General features: G+C 42.3%; 1 protein-coding gene across 1 annotated transcript; it reads right to left on the bottom strand.

The window, feature by feature from the left end:
• Positions 1-1,929: 1,929 nt before the first annotated feature.
• LOC136686599 (tumor necrosis factor ligand superfamily member 14) lies at positions 1,930-14,264 on the bottom strand. The gene is made up of 7 exons (XM_066660494.1): positions 14,172-14,264; positions 12,006-12,518; positions 6,119-6,154; positions 5,966-5,993; positions 5,640-5,708; positions 4,553-4,784; positions 1,930-3,016 (listed from the first exon to the last, which is right to left on the bottom strand). The coding sequence occupies exons 2-7, from the start codon at positions 12,198-12,200 to the stop codon at positions 2,836-2,838; spliced, it is 741 nt and encodes a 246-aa protein (XP_066516591.1). The 5' UTR covers positions 12,201-12,518; positions 14,172-14,264; the 3' UTR covers positions 1,930-2,835.
• Positions 14,265-14,574: the final 310 nt, after the last annotated feature.

The following is a 14,574-nucleotide window of genomic DNA, read 5'->3' as shown; positions in this document are numbered from 1 at the left end:
TGTGCATGTCCCTGTTTAGTAGAAACCACGGTGCAGTGAGAATAGGATGAGATTTGTTCCTAGCACAGGTACAATCTGAAGCCTAGACCCTAATTCACAAAGAAGGCTCTCCCAGTTTAGTCTGCAGTCATAGCATGAGTCAAACCAAACCCAGATAGCAGACACCTCCCTCTCTGCCAATTCTGTCTCACTTTCAGCAGGTCATTTCACAGCACAGACGAGGTTTGTGTGCACCTGATGTTGACATCTGACCCATAAAATGTGGAGCTGTGGCTGAGTGGAGGCAGCCAGATGCACCCTGAGTCAACAGCTTCAATGTGGGCCACAAGAGAACTGCAGGGGGGCTTCATTTGGGTCAGATATTCTTTGCTGTCTGAGTACTCCCTCTCTCTCTCTCTCTCTCTCTCTCTCTCTCTCTCTCTCTCTCTGTTTATAACCATCCCAGTAATGTACAAAAAATTTGAGTGAGAATACAGTGGAATGTCCCTGTAAGGTCCTGACGAATCCTATTCTGTGTTACGAAAGTAAAATATCACTTGCTTTTGTGAGCTGCCTGTGCTGTGACCTACTAACTATGGTCTGCAGCTGCAGAGCTTCAAACACACACCACTTTCCAGAAATGGGCCAAAGCAAATCAGGATGTTTTTAAAGAGCAAACAAACCGACCAGTCTTAATCTAGGTCTTTCTGTGAGGTCCTCCCTGCACTGCAGCACGACCATTGGCTGTGTTTTTGACAGTGCATTCAGTCTATGACTGCTCCAGAGGTGCTGAACTGGTGTGTCTTGGAGAGCTCCACACTTCTGAGAATTGAAAGGCATTAATGAGGGCTTTGTTCCTCTTTGCTGCAGAAACTTTGTTTTTATTTTTATTTTAACTTCTGGAAAACTCGGCAGAGTAGATGTCGGAACATTGCTCTGAGAATTAGAGGGTGGTCTCTTTTATTTAAAGTTGGGGCATTTTCTCAGGCCTACTTCACCATCCCACGTATGATCATTGCCTCAGAGTTTATAAATACAACACCAAAAATACCCACAGCACCGATACAGTTCTTTACTTCCTCCCCTCCACTCTTCCGGTGCAGCTAGCTCAGTTAATGAGCGCTAAACCCACACCAGCAACACATCACAACAAGCAACACCTGCTGAAACCAGTCGATATCTAATATTCTAATAATAACTGGATATTGTTGTCAGAACATTATAAAATGTGTGACCCCTCTCTATCTTGTGTTGAGTGTCAGTTAGAAAATGGAATAAAATTCACTTAAAACAAGGAAAACTGTCCACATATCCTTAACACACTGTCTGGGTTTAAAAGTCCTTATGTCACAGGGGGTGGCTGGTGTGCTCCAGCCCCCTGGACTTCAAGGACCTCTACAACTCAGAAAAGTGGACAGAGTGGGGGGAGGGGGAACCCCATGATGAGGGAAACTCCAACTTGGAGGAACAGAGAAAAGTTGCCTTTAACCAAGAGCGCACCTCACATCCTATGGAACCAGAAACCAAGCCTCGCAGCCTCGCCTGTAAGCGAGGGGATTCCCTGCACCCTGCAGAGCCTAGACAAACCACCCCGAGAGACCACCGTCAGCTTGCCAGAGAGAGAGGATATGATTTTGCTCTCTATTTATAGATCACTGCTCCATGATGCAGAGCAAACCCGGGTCACAAACCACCTCTGGAGAGCTGGGGGTGGTCTCCTGGGACCATGTGATTAGGTTCCGCAGGCCTCCCTGCTCCAGACTGGACTGCCCCTGCATCAGGGGTTTCCCTGTTTAGAGCTGGGTGGGCTGGATATGTGGCAGACCTGTGGTCCCGGGTCACAGCAGAGACAATGAGGGATCATTTATGTGCAAAAATGTCCAGCTCGTCTGAGTAAAAAAAAATAAGTATTAGATGCAAACAAAAGGTTTTCGTTTCAAAGAGGTCATAATTTATTAAAAATATAATAATACATGGAATATAAAAGTATTTCTGAATGTCAATAACAATATAAACAATAACACAAAACTGCATCCCAAAATACTCTAAACTCTATATTTTATGTTATACATATTTACTGTATGTATATAAATATATCCCTATCTGTTCAGAACAGAGTCACCTGATACATGAATAAAACTGCTTCCACTACATGGCCAAAAGTTTTTGGACACCGTATTCCAAATTTATTCCAATTGTACCAAGGCTGGTATTAATATTTACACACTTCGCAAACTTTGTAAACTCTTAGCCCTGGCTCTGGAGCTGTCCCAGTTGTCCCAGACCGGGGGAATTTCACCTTCAAATAAACAAAAACAACAATACAAAATAACTTATAAAAATGTATAAAAACCTCAATAAAAAACTAAGACCTGGCCACTGTCAGCCGTTAGATGAGAACCTGAGGAGAGAGGGCTCCCCTCTCCCTGAAAGAATCCGTGTTTAATCGAGTCAGTATCTGTAATGTTACTCATTCTGAGACTGTGGTATGAGTGTGTCATAAAGTTAATCACCCGACTTTTTCGCTTGTTTAGAGAGAGTTTACCTCAAAGAAAGTTATGTATACAATTGGCAGATCACTGGACTGTGGTTAACTGTAATTTTCTAAAGATAATGGGTCCGGAGACATGCAAAATGACCTGCATTTCTCTGGAAAGCATCAAATAAATCAAGTAAAATAGAAATAATAATAATAATAATAATAATAATAATAATAATAATAATAATAGTAATAATATATTATAATATTCCTAAAGCAGTCTCGAAATGATGAAGAGATCTAGACCAGATTTAAGATGATTTCACTAAAGAAAGGGAGCATGTTTGCAGTGTGTGTGTGTGTGTGTGTGTGTGTGTTTAAATCATAAACACTCCGAAGTTGTTGTCATAAATCCCAGGTCGAATCAGCTTGCTGTCATTGACCTGAACAAAGACGCTGTCTCCAGAGTAGAGCAGGAAAACCCCGCCCAGAAAACTGTTCCCCACATCCGCCCGGTCCTGCTGCTGCTGCTGCCTTGGAGAGCCCACACAGCTGTACCTGCACACACAAACACACACACACACACACACACACACACATTAAAAAAAACAACAACAACAGCAAAAAGTAAACCATATCAGAGCTTAGGCTACAACTGTACACACTCAGCACACACCAATCTCAACAACACACTTCTCCACTGTCACTGCACTGATAATCACTTCATGAGCCAATGTGCTAAATAAGGGATGACTTAAGTAACTTTGGTTTTAAAAGTCACGGTCCAGACATCACCATCATCAGGGTTAATAATGTTGCATTAATGTTGTTATTATTACTGGCCTAAAGTAAACACATTCACACAGATCTGTGATATTTAATAAATACTACGAGGTAAATAGCTATAAGAGTTTTATGAATCTATTTAAAGCCCTATATCAGATACAGTGTGTGTTAGCAGTTTCTAAGGCATGTAAATATGGACTCATGCGTTGCTTTATTATGATGTTTGCCATGCAGCTGAAACTGAACAAAGCAGAGCAGGACAACCCTGGTTCTGCATGTGTATCGGAACTAAACTGTGACATAGTGGTGTTCAACAAGGGCTCAGAACACTGCTACTACACACGAGTATGATGAGTAGGAGCTGCGCAGATATGGGTAACACTTGTGTGTAAAGTACTGTCATGATTCACAGTGGTGTGCTACTGCCCAAATGTGGCACTGTTCTTGGTAACATCACTTCTGTTAGATACAGGACAAACGATTAGAGAAGCAGCTCTGACAATGTCGTAGAACAGGGTTGTTTTAGGGTTAAGTGTGGGTTTACGGTTTAGGGTTAGAGTTAGGTTTAGGGTTTAGGTTCACACTCTTACAAATAAAAGGTGGTACACAGGGTTCTTAGTGCCTGGCCATAGAAGAACTTCTATTGGTTCCATAGAGAACTGTGTTTGTTTCAGAAATGTGTGAATTCGAGTAACCATTACCAGTTTAAACATTCATTCATTCATTGTCTGTAATCCTTATCCAGTTCAGGGCGCCAGTGGGTCTGAATCCACAACCTCCAGGACCCTGGAGCTGTGCTACTGTGACACTACCTGCTGCACCACAGTGCCGCCCTCAGTTTAAACTTTATTAACAAAAATAATACTTTAAGAAACCACAAGTGGTTCCTCTATGGTGCCACTCAAAGAACCTTTTGTAGAATATTTAGGGTTATGGGCTTAGGATTAGGGATTATTTTTAATGTTGGTTAAAGATTCTTTAAGAGCAAGCTTTAAAAATTAACATGTACATCAATGGTAAAGGATATAAACGTACAAAAATTAATGTAAAATTTGTAAAATTCATATTTTTATTTGCAAAATCTTTACAAATTATACTTTGCCATGGAAGTACACATGTTAATTTTACAGCCTGCTCTTAAAGAACCCTTAGCCCTCAGATCAACAGTGTTTAAAACAGGGTTCAGTACAAATCCAGGCTGCTGATGAGTCAGTAAAGTGTGTAGTGTTTTGGGCCGGTCAGGGGAAGTAACCCCTGGGCAAGGTGATGATGTAACAAGCATCAGTGTCTGTGTGTGTCTGGACGCACCTGAAGCTCTGCATGAGGTCAGTCGGGGAGTTGTTGTAGCGTGGCGAGCGGCGCTTGATCTGGTGTTTGAAGAGTGTGCAGGTCTCGGAAAAGTAGACTTTAGAGTAGATGAAGTAATACCCCTCCATCTGGACGTGCAGACTGCCCTTCTCATATTTCAGCCCATGGATGAACGGACCCAGTCCCTCTGTATTCCACTCTATCACTCCATCCTCGTGCAGTTTGCTCACACCTACGCAAGCAAGGCAGACAGAGCTCTTCTGTTGACTGGTTCATGTGGTGTGAAAGGTCAGGCACCTGAAACTTTGCTGTGAGGGTTTGATGACAGTCAGAACTGAGAGATTTAGTGAAGTGATGGGCTAAATGATGTGTTCTGTGTCCTAAACACGACTCAGACTACAGTGAACGCAGCCTCACAGCCCAGGGAGGTTTACACCTTTCTAGCCCACACTTGGCATTGGTCATTGTGACCTTAGGCTCCTGTGCTCATAGTTCAGGTCCAGTTTGTGAACCAAATTTCATTGCAAAAAGTGGCAGCGTCTGTGGGCAAGTCGAGATAATGAAGCTCCAGAAAGAGCTCAGAGTCTCAAATAAATTGTTATGGAGCAGTGGAGCTTGACAGGCCATTTATGGTGTGTTATATTTTCCTTGCATGTGCGGAACGTGAAAATGTCACATGTGTTTTGTGTGGACTTGAGGCACAATGGATAATTTTATTCACCATTCTCAATGTTCACAAGCGCAGGACACCTCAGAACCTTTGCTGCATTTACATGTGTGTATTAGAACCCACTGTAAACAGTAGATTAACCATGACTCTGTACTGTCTGTTTATCTTTGGCTCTGGAGCTGAATTCAGACACAGTGACGCTGGAACAAAGTCCCTACAGCACCCCCTGCTGATGAAGTATTAGTTCCCCTCAAGGACCACTGGAGACAATCGTGAACAGAACTGGTTCCACTTGTTGAAAAAGAGCCATATATTGGCTCATTGTATGATGATTTCACTCTTTTTAACAGGTGTCTACAAGTAACAGGAGAATGAATGTGTGTGTGTGTGTGTTTTTTTGTTTGTGTTAACGCTTACCTTGCAGTAGAGCAGCTGGTTTGAGGTCAGGTTTCTTGTCTCTGATTGGATGAATACCATTGGCGTCTCCTGAATGGCCAAAGACACAATCATAGTAACTTTCAGAAGTTCATAATAACTTCCACAGCAGCTCAGGTCACAGGCAAACATCTGTGTAATTCCTGGTCAAACTATTTCATATTTGTTTGGTTTTCTGACAGACCACATGTGACAACACACATTAATGTGATAAAAAATTAAAAATGGAAATTTTTAATAAAATGACTCCAGTGGTCCACTAGTATCTTGTGAACAGAAAGCACTGGCCAATAGAGTGGGATACATACCATCAGATCCCCAGTCATGTTTTGTCCCCTGAAACAGAGAGAGAGGTGTTTTGGTGAGACAGTGTGTGTGCTGCAGTAGATCAGTGAAGGCCCAGCTCATGTTCCTCCATGTTTTTCACAAGGGAACAGTGCTGAAATGTGTGTGGTACTCACAATGATCCTGTCTGCGTGAGCCGCGTTGCCTGAAGCCTGAAATGAGAGAGAAAAGGAAACAGAAAGATTGATTTAACCTAAAAAAACTCAACCACAACTGAGAAACCACAGAGAGGCAGAAGAGGGGAGAGAAATGATGAGGCAGCAGTTCACACTCACACAATTTTTTTCTTCCATACTCACACACACACACACACACACACACAAAGATACACTAATGCACACATACTAACACACTAATATAAAAAAACAAAAAAACAAAACATGCACTGTCCCCCTAACACATACACACACACACACACACACACACACACACACATATTCAAGTATGAGGCTAGCATCATGCTAATTGCTTTCTATTAGGAGTAAGCTACATTAGCGTCCTCTGTCTGATGTAGAACTGAGGGCTGGTGAAATTCAGCTGGAGAGAATGTGGTGATTTTGTTTCACTTTACTTTAATATTTTATACATTTTCATATTTTTTATTCTATGTTTTAATTTTAAATCCAGAGAGACTTTAATTTTTAATCTTGCTACAGATATTGAGCTTGTGTGAAGTATTGCTCATGGACATATTGGTGTATGCTGCTGTTTTTAGGGTCATGTGACCCCCCATAGCGCTGTAGGAAAGGGTGGGTGCGTGTCCATTACAGATCAACATGGCCTCCATTGGTGACATTCACCGGATGTTTATTAGATATTTGACGTCAAATATTATCTGACCAAAACACTCTTGAGTACACATAACACATGTGTAGGAACTTCCCTGGAGAACTTCCTGCCCAAGTGGGGAATAGAACAGATGCCAGTCTCATGTGTTGAAGGTAGCATTGTTATCCACTAAACCATTAATCAGAAACCATGCAACTATGACATGTGACTGGTTTATTTGCCTCTATTCAGCGCTAACACTTTCTGTCTCCTTCACTGTCAGCTTTAATACTTAGCTTAGCTTGTTAGCTTAGCCGCTTGTTAGCTTACTGGTTGTCCTATTTCTGGTTTTACATGTTTACCTTTTCCTCTGTTTTTGTTTCCAATTCATGCTGCTTTTAGCTTTGGTCTTTAGCCTTGGTGGCCTAGCCTAGCCTAGCCTTCTGTGTATTCATTTCTCTCAGTCTGGTGCTGTATATGTAATGCTTTCATAGCATTAGCCATTGCTTTTGTTATAATTTTCATGTGGTATATAGTTTCAGCCTCATGAAATGAATATAATAATTATTCATTCATTATCTGTAACCACTTATCCAGTTCAGGGTCACGGATATAATAATTAATACTATTATTATAATTAGCAGTAATAGTATGGTATTAGATTGATTAATGCTCGTACACAGTGAATGAAGTGTAAACAGAGCTAGTTTCATGTGACCAGTTGTTACAGATATGAAAGGGGAAGTCAGTCAAAAATTTCACCCAAAGACGTCAAAGACACCACTAGAAAAGAAAAAGTGCTGAGTCCAGTTTGCACTTTTCCCAGCACACACACACACACAGGGTAAATCCACCCCTCATGATCAGATCTCTGAAAAATAAGTTCCTGGCAGTGAAATGTTGGAAATGTTGTCACAGGGGCGAGGGCAGGAGGCGGAGTCTCAGACCCCTTTTCCTATCACTGGGCTATAACAATTATTATTGCATTAAAGTAAGTGTGGCTCAATGTCATGACTCCTGAACTGATGCTAAATGCATGAGATTTACAAGAATCTTGTGGACTAATTTGAGGAACGGAAGGGTTTTTTTGAGAGCTTTGCGAAAACTGCAGAAAACACACAACACACTTTTAAAAATGTAGAAATACAAGCTAAAAGTGACAAGTGAATTTCAGGGTCCTCGAATTTCATTTCTTAAAAATGTCATGTTTATTCGTTATTATTTTGTTTCCTTGGAGGTGCAATATTTTTATTTAACACTGAACCACCTGCGGCCTGTGACCATCCCCTTAACACACATTTATCGAAGATGCAGTAAACATCTTGAGGAAGACCGATAAAAATCAGACTGCTTCTGTGGAGCCAAGTGAGAACCAAGACACTGGGGCTGGTCGCACAAAACACCTTAAGTTTTCCCCTTAAGAATGACACTTATTGGCTTTATTGCTCTTTATCTGAGGGATTTATTTAAGGGTGCTGCAGGGCATCCTTTAAAAGATTTCCTTATGTGAGGAAGTGTGTTAAGGAATTTATTGCACTTACAGACTTTTTACAAGAGTACATTTCTATTGTTTGCTTGGAAACTGTAGTTAACATGCACTCACTGCAACTCACTGCGATCATTAACTGCACCGCAGCAGGAAGAGCACAGCTGCGGAAAGTAGCGTGATGCAACTAAAGATAATTAAACAAATCGTGGTTTTTACTGCGGATTAAATCTATAATTTAAATAAACTGTTCATCATTAGCCAATCCAGTGGGTTTCCCCCGGTCACGGAACATTCTCCTCAGGGATACGTTCCTTTATCACCTTAAACTCGGCCGTGCTATGGTTAAGAGAATATCAGAGGTACCTTAAGTTGTTTTCCTTAATTTGGTTGCTAAGGTGATTTGTGAAACGGTCTAACGAACTTTAAGGGGTTCCTTAAGTGATAAGACAAAGATAAGGAGAGAACCTTGAATACATAAGTGAGCAGTTTAAGGAAACCTTAAGGAAAAGAGTTACCGTGTTTTGGGAAACCGATTTTATTTTAAGGAAACCTTAACTTTGATTTTAAAGAAAATCTTAACTTAAGATGTTTGTGTAAATGGCCTCTGATCCACGGTGGAGCAGCAGGTAGTGTCTCTGTCCCGCTCTGGGTGTCTGTCTGTGAGGAGTGTGGTGTGTTCTCCCCGTTCTATATAGAACCTGAACAACACTTGAAGAACCTTTGCATGATTAAAGGGTTCTTTGCCTCATGAAGGGGTTCTTCAGAATGAGGTGTATTACGCTGCACTGACAGGGGACGGTTTGTATAATGTCTATAAAAGTGTGTGTAAGTAATCAGCCCCTCTGGAGTACCTGCACATGAACGTAAGGTGGCCATGCCCAATGCCAAGTGTGGGATAGAGGGGTATAACCGCCCGCCAGCACTGGGCTTTGGGGCTGTTCCCTGTGGAGTGATGAAGTGTGAGATGACTCGTGTGTGAGTTGTGTTTGTGATACACGGCTCATCATCCAGCACCAGCATCTGAACTAACTGGAGTCTGAACTCTGTCAAATCCTTACAGCAATGTTCAGCATCTACTCTAAAGCTTTCCCGGTAGAGGCCAAGAGGCCAAATGCAAAGAAATCCCGATTTTAAACTAAAACAAAGCGTACTAATCGCTAAAATATGTCCCAGTCTGTCTCCTGAAACACGTTAATGACGAACTTGTACTTTCCAGCTGCTAGAATGAATTTACAGAAGGAATAGAAATTCCAAAGAATTCCCCATGTGTTGTATACGCACACGCGCAGGAATGAGCCGAACCCGGTTCCAGGATGATGATTTTGATTCAATACTTTGACACGATTTTTAACAGGAACCAGCCTTATATCAGTGTTAGTCAGTTTTCAAACGTGCATGGCTCCCACAAGCTCCGCCCCCTTACAGCAACCACTCAAGCCACAGTCAGATACACATCAGCAGTTCAGTGTCATGCTGAGAAATAAGTGGAGCACAGGCAGAGCCAAGGGACTGGAGACCAGCTAAACTCCCTGTCTACAAACTCTCTACTCCTCTACTCCAGCCCTGCAGCGGACCACGGTCCTGTGTCCCTGCTGAATGGGCCTCTGGGTTTTATTTTAAAGAGTACAGGAGACATGTTCTGCTCCTCAGCTGTTTGTTTAAGTGTCAAGAACCATATAAAAACCTGTAACACACACACACACACACTGATCTCTGTCCTATTTATCACCTGCATACACTATAAATCATCTCCTGTGACTGTTCCCTCAACAATATCAGTGTGTTGTTACTGCACTAAATGACACAGACACCCACTGGTCTAAACCACACACTCTGCCCTCCATGGGATTCATAGTTCACTGCGGTTGCACAAGTTTGCACTTATGCAGCTGCTGCAGGTTTGTGTAGGTGAGTGTTTGTAGAAGCCCCCTGTCCTCGAGGGAATGCTGTTTTATTTCACTGTGTTTGAAATGATAATAAAAACCACATCATTCACAGACCTCAGAAATTTCACTCTCTTTGTTAAATCACACTACTGCAGTTTAACCACATTATTACACCCCCCACACCCCCCATTGAGCCACTTTTTTGTGATATTACTGAGGTTTGAGGTATTAACATTTCACAACAGAAACCACTGGGGTCTTCCCCAAACTATCAGTGTTTTATAAGATACATTATAATATTCACAGTGTTTATACAGCTCTGTACTTTACACACACACACACACACACACACACACACACTACACACTCTATACACTCTACACATACACACACACACACTACACACTACACACACATACACACCACACACTCTACCCACTACACTCTATACACAAGCACTACACACCCACACACTCTACACACACACACTACACACTGTACACACTCACTGCACTACAACCACACTACACGCTACACACTCTACATAGACACTACATACTCTACGTATACACACACCACACACTCACTACACTACACACACTACACCCACACTACACACTACACACTCTACATACACACTACACACTCTACGCACACACACACACACACACACACTCACACACACACACACACACACACACTCCTTACACAGCGTTCTGTGCAGCTAAAAGCAGTCAGAGAGCAGCAGCAGGTTTTTGTGGAGCAGAGCTGCAGCCGGGGGATTACGCTCTGAAGGACACCGTGAACAGCTCTGACTCATTGCTGAAGCGGCGGCTCGGGAGCTGACTGTAACACTGACATTTACAGAAGTGAGAGAATGAGACGCTGAGGTGAGAGTTCTGGTAAACTCCCGAAACCTGCCTTTTACCCACACACATGCATACACACGCACACACACACATCCCAGGACCCCTGACACTCCAGAGAAACTTCAGCCAGGCAGCAGGGGAACCTTATACCCTGTGGGATCTGAACACAGCCCCAAGAGACCACCATCTACCCACCTGAGCTGGGATGCGACCCGAGTTTGCTCAGCAGGTGCAGCCTCTGTCCACAGTGCCAGGCATGTTGATGGAGGTCTACAGTGCCTTTGAGATAAACTTAGTGCAAACCACCCCCTACCTTAAGGGCAAGGCCTCCCAGTTCCTCCAGGCTGGAGTCTCCCTCGCCAGGGACAGACCACGGACTGTGGTGGGATTTACAATATCACAGGGTGAATATAGGTGCTATCTGCACTAAGCCTAAGCCTGGAGCACACAGTGTCCAGCTGTAATACTCCACTGTACACTGCCCTATAGGCTCACGTCCAGAAATGACCTTCTCTGCTCCAGATTCATCCCAAACTCATGCAGCGATGCTGAGGTCTGAGCTCTGGTGTTCTTTTCTTTTGTGTCTATTTCCTTTTCTCAGTGAGGGCTTCATCTCCTCTACTGCATCACATCCTTTCAGACCCACAGTGATGAACTGTTCATTTCACAGTGGAGGGATGGACACACACCACTCTAAACATGAACAGATCTGATGCAAATATGGAGCTAGATGTCTTCATCTTGATCAAAGTTGATCACAATCCGGTCGGCACTTATTTGGGGCCTGGCATCTACAGCCCAGTGGTGGGGGATTTATATTGGAACCAATTCAAGACCTTTCAAGTATAGTAATACTAAATTGAATTTTAATGAATTAAGATTTGTTTTAATAACTTGGTGGGGACAGGTAGTGGTCCTGGGATGATATGTACTTGAAACACACACTCACACAGACACACACACACACACACACACACACACACACACTGACCTGTTCATCCCGCTGGTAAAGTCTGTAGATTAACACTGCCTCTATGGAGATCCCCAGCAGAGCCAAGCCCACCAGCAGGTAGAGGACATACATCTTTTTATTAACTGTATGTGTGTCTCTGATAGGACTCAGGTTCACAGGAGCTTGACTATCCACGATGAACACCTGTGGGCAGCCGACTGGACCCTGCTCCATCCTGTTCTCGTTTACAACTGACCACAATACCTAGGCTTTCCTTACCAGGCTTCCAGGAAGAGGGGGGAAATATCTAGGTCTAAAAACTAAAGAAAGCGGAATCCGTCCATTTGGGAAAATCACTGACCAGGGGAGGAGAGAGGGCTGGGTGGGAGCTCAGCAAAATCAAACATAAAAAAACTACTTTGCAACTCTGTCCATCTTGAACACCCTCAAAATGTGGCCCTCAGGAGGAAACAAGCAGGGAACAGAGCTTCCAAAATCCCTCAGAGAGACTGAAGACTAGCTGCAGAGATGTCCCTCAGAAGCTTGGTCTATCTGCAAGAGGGAGTAAGACAGGGAGAGAAACAACAGAGTCAGAGTCTGGTCATGGGTCTTTAGGGGTCACCACAGAACAATGCCAGCAGTCCTGGGGTTAACGACAACAGCTTAGAAATGACTCGCTTCTCAAAGCCAGATGAAGCTAATCTCCTTCTGCCCTTTAGCACAGGGTAGAATTGAGGGGGTGGGCTCAGGAAGGAGAGAAGATGAAGGTGTGAACACAGTGAGACACTGAGATGTCAAAAGTGTATCATGAGTCAGCAGCTGCTTCTCAAAAGATTAGACAAAGAAGTAACCAGCTCTGAGAACTGACCAAGTCCAGAGATGATTCACTGATCATGAAATGTTCTGGTGTTCTCCAGTTATCTACACACTAGCAAAACTGACAACTGCAGTTAATGCCCACACTCTCCACGCCCCAACACACACACACACAGTGGGAAGATGGGGACTACCTGCCTTCTCTGAGACACTGCTGCTAACTCAGCAGCACTGGATCTCAACACGCTTGGAGGAGAGTGCTAATTTCACATGTTACTCCAGCTAACAGATGCCAGAGTGTCTTTGTGCTAACTCTTTGAAGGGGGGAGTAAAGGACTATTCTACACTCCCAGAGAGAGCAAGGCCCCTTGGGTTTCCATCTATCTACAGTTTTACAATTTATTTACAAGTTTTTTTAATTTATCTACAGTTTTAGCCACATGAGCTTCGCTTTGTACTGTGTCTGTAATAACTGTGTAATTACACATTATTCACAAAATACTAATAAAATAATTAAATAGTGTGAGTCTGTTATAGAGGGAGGCACAAATGTCTACTCATTTTATTACATGTGATTATACACTATCTACCAAAATGCATGGATGTAATTACATGTAATTATACAGTAACTACAAAAATGCACTAATGCACACTTGTAATTACATATAATACAATATCTAATAAAACTTTAGACTTTAAATAGTAATTACGTACAGCATATATATATATATATATATATATATATATATATATATATATATATATAATATATATATAATTTCTAAATTATATATAGTATAATACATTTGTGTAATTACATCAGTAAACCTGTATTTATAAAGTCTGCATGGCAGTTATCCAACATTAGTTACAACATTATCATGTGTGTATTAATGTGTTATTACACAATTATTTAATGTAAAATGGTGTTAATCATGACCATTTTGGACTAATGCTCAGACTGAACTAAACAAGCATCCAGGTTTAAACTGTTTTACACTCCACACTCTAAAAAATCATTTCTGAAAAAAACTCAACTCTTTTTTATTTTAGCAACAATGAATGAACTAATTAAGTCACTGCTTTACACTGACCACCACATACACTGAGCATCATATGTCATGCGTGATGAGGTTTAAGTTTCCCACTGACCCTTACATTAAAGTGAGCCATTAGGTTAGTGTTGTGTGTTGACCACAAACAATTCATCAACAAAACAGAACTGACCAATTTAACTAATGCTTAATAACAGCTGCTTTACACCTGTCAGAACTGACCAGCTCCTGTGTTTACACTGACCCACACTGACCAGTTCAGTAACTGAATTACACTCAGCATAGTCACAAACTGAACCAAAAACTGAGATAAAGAAAAACATTCAGATCATACCAGCATCCTGGAGACTTCAGCACTGCTCTGCCTTCACTCTGTGACTCTCTCTCACTCTCCCTCTCTCTCATACACTCACTCACACACATAAACAAATACACACGAACGCCCTTGCTGACATTTCCTCCCTGTGCGTGAGTGTGTGTGTGTGTGTTTGTGTGTGTGTGTGTGTGTGTGTGTGTGTGAGTGTGTGTTTAAATGCATAGCTGATGTCACAGGGGCTCTTGCAATAGAGCACGCCTTTTTTACACATTTTTCTGAAACTAAAACTTCCCTTTTCTCTTTCTCTCTCTTTACCACCTCTTGCCCTATCTCTCTTTCTCTCCTTATCTCTCTCTTTCTGTGTGTCTCTCTCTCTCTTTCTCCACACTGAGGCCTATCTGCTGACCACTGAAAGAGCAGA

Source organism: Hoplias malabaricus, chromosome 2, assembly GCF_029633855.1.
Source record: "Hoplias malabaricus isolate fHopMal1 chromosome 2, fHopMal1.hap1, whole genome shotgun sequence".
NCBI classification, from domain to species: Eukaryota; Metazoa; Chordata; class Actinopteri; order Characiformes; family Erythrinidae; genus Hoplias; species Hoplias malabaricus.
Note: the sequence above shows the minus strand (reverse complement) of the source record. Positions and strands in the feature narration are given on the sequence as shown.